Source organism: Cystoisospora suis, assembly GCF_002600585.1.
Source record: "Cystoisospora suis strain Wien I chromosome Unknown contig_10288, whole genome shotgun sequence".
Lineage (NCBI taxonomy): Eukaryota > Apicomplexa > Conoidasida > Eucoccidiorida > Sarcocystidae > Cystoisospora > Cystoisospora suis.
The window spans coordinates 1-5101 of record NW_027163061.1 but is presented as its reverse complement, the minus strand read 5'-3'; the positions used below and the strand labels follow the sequence as shown (position 1 = coordinate 5101).

Below are 5101 nucleotides of genomic sequence, written 5' to 3'. Positions count from 1 at the left end.
TGATGAGCTGGCCGAAAGAAATAAGAAAGAAAGAAAGAAGAAAGAGATAAGAAAGAAAGAAAGAAAGAAGAAAGAGATAAGAAAGAAAGGCTAGTAGATGGATGTTGAAGACTTTTTTCTGAGAGAGTGTGAACGGTAGGAAGAAGAAGAAGAACAAGAAGAAGAAGAGGATCATAACTGTAGCAGATAAGACCCACACGAAAGAACAGAAAGAGAGATAGATATCCTTCCGCTTTCAAACTTCTCTCTTTTACTGTAAGAAGACCAAAGAAAAGAAGAGAAGGCGAAAAGGAAAGAAAGAGAGAGAGTGCTTTTTTCTTCTTAGATGAATCTCTTGGTGTTTTCATCTTCTTCGCCTCCGAGGGCTCGAGGAAAGAAAGAAGGAAAGAGGAGGAGGAGGAGCAGCAACAGATCGCAAAGGCGCAAGACTTCTGTCTCTGTGACAACGGGTGCCGTTCTTCTTCTTCTTCTCAATATGACTATGGCACCCTACTAATCGGATCTACATTTACCTCTTTCTATATACGGATATATTTCCATGCATCTATCTATCTACCTACGAATCTATCTAATTACCCATCCATCTGTCTATCCATCGTCTGTCTATCTCTCGCTCTCCGTCTCTCTCTCTCTAGACTACATTTGTATCTATCCTATGCGGGTGTATGACGGACAGATGCACAGACAGCTAGAGGGGGATGGGGGAGGGGGAGGAGGCGGACGAGAGAGAGAGAGAGAGGAAAGTCGGTGCCTTTCTTTACCCCTGCTTTCTCTCTATCGCTCTTCTTTCTTTCTTTCAAGAGAGAGAGAGAGAAATATAGAGACAGACACGAAGAGAGAGAGAAATGGAGAGAGTTCTGTTTAGAGAACAAAGAAGACGACCAGCAGGAAGAAGAAAACCGAGAGGCTTCACAAGACGTATGAGCGATACAAACACACACATACGTAGGCACATCATATATATATATATATTTTATATATGCATGCGACACCACTACGAACAGCAGTATCGATCTGGCATCTCATCTTCATTTTTCTATCTCTTTCTCATTCTCATTCTCGCAAGTGACACCTTCTGATTGATAAGAGAGGTTTCTTTATCTTGCCTTTCTTTCTTCTCCTCCTCCTGCTTCTCCTCGTATCTTTTCTTTTCCTTCGCCTTCTAGACCTTTCCACGCCTGTCGGAAGAGAGGAGAATGAAGGAGTTGTCTACGTAACATTTCTTGCCACTCAAATGAGCCACCTCCTCCTCCTTCTCTTCTGTGTTCTTCTTCTTCTCTCCCGACAGACGAAGAAGAAGAAGAAAAGAAGGAGGGAATTCGCATTCTAGCGTCGAGGTGTGACGGCTGGTGTAGAGCAGAATCGAATGTATACATGGCGCGGACAATCGATCGGAGAAGATCGACTTGTCGATCGCATGCGAGGGAGTCTCCCCTCCCCCCCCCTCCCCCTGATGAGAATGACGAGAGGGAGCTCAGCCCTCCCTGTTTCTCCAGAAAAGTCAAGAGGCGAGTTAGAAGAACTTCCAACGGAGACGCGATCGCTTCAGATATTCTTATGAGACACACCGGAAAAAGGAAGGACAGACAAAGAGGAACAACACATTCACAAAATGAAAGAAAGAAAGAAAGAGGTAAGAACGGAGGTACCTGGACGGTGTGTCGGTGGGAGAGAGGAGATGTCACGTCAAACAGAGACAGGTTGGAGACATAGACTAGAAGACAGGTAGAGAGCTAAAAGAATAGAGGTAGATACAGACATGACTGGAGAGATAGCTAAATGGATAGATAGCTTGGAGACAGATAGATATAGCTGACAGGAGCGTCGACACCAAAATTTCTCCCCTTTCATGTTGGGTGTTGCGTTGTCTCTAGCACTCCTTGAAATACTACACGAGAGACATGATGTGTCTAAGTAGCCCCAAGCGTGACAGTCGCTACTTAGCTAGCTAGCTAGCTAAGTGGCTAGCGGCTCTCTTATCTTACCACAGCCAGGCGACAACAGCCATCACCTTGTCATCTCACGCATACATAGATAGATAGATATCCATGTCTATAAATAGATGTGTATGTATGTAGACATGGTTGACTGATTGAGTGAATGCGTGTGTCTCCTGGAGTTTCCTGTCCTTTTCTTTTCTGCCTCGACGGGGCTTACCGTCACGAAGGAATCTTTGGATATCTATACACAGGAACGTAGATACATGTAACCTCTGAATGTGTATGTATGGATGACTTGGAAAGTCCTATGAGACTCCCGTGATGAGTTTACGTCAACAACAGCAAGTAACTAGGCCTCTATCACCCAGCCATAAAGCAGTTCATACACAAACATACATCTCTATGTCTATCCTTGTATATGTTGAAAGATGAAGATAATGTATCTGACTCCTCTCGCGTTCGAAAACTCCGCCTCCTGTAGAATATGTTTAAAATAAACATCCTACCTGAAGAGCAATTCAGATTTATCAAGATATCTTCTCTCCTGTCTCCTTCTGATCTTTCTTCTTCTTCTCCATTCTTCTTCCTCCTCCTCACCCCCTCTATTTTCTTTCATACATCTGCCCTCCCTGCTGTTCCCCGGGGAAGACGTCAGACAATCGGAAGAATACAGCCCTCCTCCTTGTTCTTCTTCTTCTTCTTTTCTTTCTCCCTGAATCCCTTTCTTTTCTTCTTCTTTTCCTCTTCTTCTCTCACATACTTCTCCTGCATACACAGGTAGGGCAATCTGCTGAAGAATATCCGCTGCTAGCAGAGGGATGTCGAGAGACGTTGAGGGAGAGAGAGAGCTAGACTTCTCTCCCCCTCCTAGGGTGAATCCTTTCACAAAAAGCTCGATGAAACAGGCGGGAGAGACAACTTGTTCGAGAGGTGTATAGACACCTCTCGACTGATACGAAGATGAAGAGCAAGCACGAAGAAGAGAAAGGAGGAGAGAGAAAGAGGCTTTTCGAGAGGGAAGGCCTTCATCCACGGTGTGCTTAAAGGGGCCTAAGTCCACCTGGCGAATGAGGTGTTCTTTGACCTACGTGCCAAAAGAGGATGACGAAGAGGAAGAAGAAACACAAAATGAGAAGGAGATCAAGAAAGAGAGACAGAAAAAGAAAGAAATAGATACTGAAAATGCAAATACCGAGGAGAAGAAGAGAAAGGAGATAAGTAGGTTTACATAGATCGAGAGGGAGAGAGATGAACAAACGAGAAGAAGAAGAGAGGATGAGAAGAAAGAAGAAGACAAGAGAAAGAGACAGAAGGATATAAAGGGTGTATGTACACTCGAAATGGCCTTGGAGAAATGTCAGTCTCTCCCGTGTCTTCTCTCTATATCTCTCTCTCAGGTGTCAAATCAACTTACCTCGGTAACACACATATCTCATATACATCTTCAATTATGACAACTGCTACATGTAGATAGATCAAATATAGATAGATTAAAGATAGATCAAAGACAGATGGATAGACTGAAGATAGATAGATTAAGCAGATAGACTGAAGATAGATAGATTAAGCAGATAGACTGAAGATAGATAGATTAAAGATGGATAGAGTGACGATAGATGTGTGCAAACAGATCGTTCGTGTTCGAGTTTGTTTTCCATGGCCCGGACACCCCCACCCCGTGGATAGAGATGTAGCTGTCTTGGTATGTCTTTCTACCTATTTCTTTCTTTCTTTCTCTTCTTTCTATGACTCTCCATCTAGTCTTTTGACGAAGTTGAGAAGGGGACGTGAGTGAGGGAGAAGAACCTACATCGATATCTTGTAGAAGTGTATGTACGATTGCATTGAGATCTTCATCGGTGAACCAACGCCTCAGGAGATTTCCTCCGGGCTCATTCGCTATCGCTTGAATTGTCACTGCACACTCTCGCCGAATCTACACAGGGGAGAAACACACACCCCTCAAGTCAAGAGAAAATGAAGAAGAAGAAGAAGATGAAGAAGAAGAAGACGCATTCATCTATCTATGTTTAAGTAGTTGTAGGCTTGTAGACAAAGAACACAAGTATATTCACTTGGTAGCTTCTATACAGTCATCTATGGATAGGGAGACATTCTGTATTGATCTCTCTCACTCTATGGAGTCTATAGATATCTACCATCCTCTGTGCTCTATAGGACCAATGAGAGTACAGACCCATATGTATATACGCATATAGATGAAGAGACTTATACCTGTGTACTGCTTGTACGTATATAGGTATGTATGTACGTGTATACGTATATCTACACAAAGGCTCCTTCTACGCATCCATCCACAAGTACAGCGGCATGCCATTCTATACATGCACATCTACATAAACCTATATCTATCTATATCTCTCTATCCGTATCTACCTAAATATATCTAGCAATGTATATCGATGCCTACGTGTGTATGAGTTTCAAGTGAGAAAGATTAGCTTTCTTCTCTATCCTCTCCGCGGGATCTTCTTATGATTCAGCAAACAAGAAAAAGAGAGACGGAGACAGAGACAAGAGCACCTTCGCTTAACAACTCAGAAAAGAGAGAAAGGAAGGAAAAGACACCTCATGCGTAAGTCTATCTGTCCTGTTTTCGAGAGAGATGTACGAATATATATGTATGATATATATTACGGATGTATAGATGTATATATGAATATGTATGAATATAGGATTATGGAAGTATGTATGTATGACCTTTCATGAGAAGGAGGGACCTACGAGGATATCTGGGTCTGTTTGGAGAGAGAGAAGAGGACTTTTAGCCTCTCTAATTACGAGCTTCATTCTCTCATCTACAGCAGAATAGGCGGGTGAAGGACACGAAGAGACCACATGCCTAGAAACAAAATAGAAGCAAGAAAAGTAAAGAGACAGGAAATTACGAAAAAGAACAAGAAAGAAGACGAAAGACAAGAAGACGATAAAGAAGAAGGAGGAGATATCTTCTCTTATAAGATGTTGACGTCACCTCTATAGATAGATAGATAGATTAATGATAGATAGATAGATATAGATAGATTAATGATAGATAGATAGATATAGATAGATTAATGATAGATAGATAGATTAATGATAGATAGATAGATTAATGATAGATAGATAGATTAATGATAGATAGATAGATTAATGATAGA

General features: G+C 42.0%; 1 protein-coding gene across 1 annotated transcript; it reads right to left on the bottom strand.

Moving 5' to 3' along the window:
- Window positions 1–1012: 1012 nt before the first annotated feature.
- Window positions 1013–4802, bottom strand: CSUI_011229 (heat repeat-containing protein). The gene is made up of 4 exons (XM_068071330.1): window positions 4686–4802; window positions 3751–3876; window positions 2447–3024; window positions 1013–1554 (listed from the first exon to the last, which is right to left on the bottom strand). Exons 1-4 carry the CDS (start codon window positions 4749–4751, stop codon window positions 1098–1100), a joined length of 1227 nt encoding a protein of 408 aa, XP_067916694.1. The 5' UTR covers window positions 4752–4802; the 3' UTR covers window positions 1013–1097.
- Window positions 4803–5101: the final 299 nt, after the last annotated feature.

What these genes read in the sequence shown, in the direction of transcription:
- CSUI_011229 (XM_068071330.1), bottom strand. Translation starts at nt 4,751, where the DNA reads ATGAAGCTCGTAATTAGAGAGGCTAAAAGTCCTCTTCTCTCTCTCCAA. An exon ending in AAACAGACCCAGATATCCTC is followed by an intron (nt 3,877 to 4,685) that starts GTAGGTCCCTCC and finishes TCCCCTGTGTAG; the next exon opens with ATTCGGCGAGAGTGTGCAGT. An exon ending in CACTTCTACAAGATATCGAT is followed by an intron (nt 3,025 to 3,750) that starts GTAGGTTCTTCT and finishes TTTGGCACGTAG; the next exon opens with GTCAAAGAACACCTCATTCG.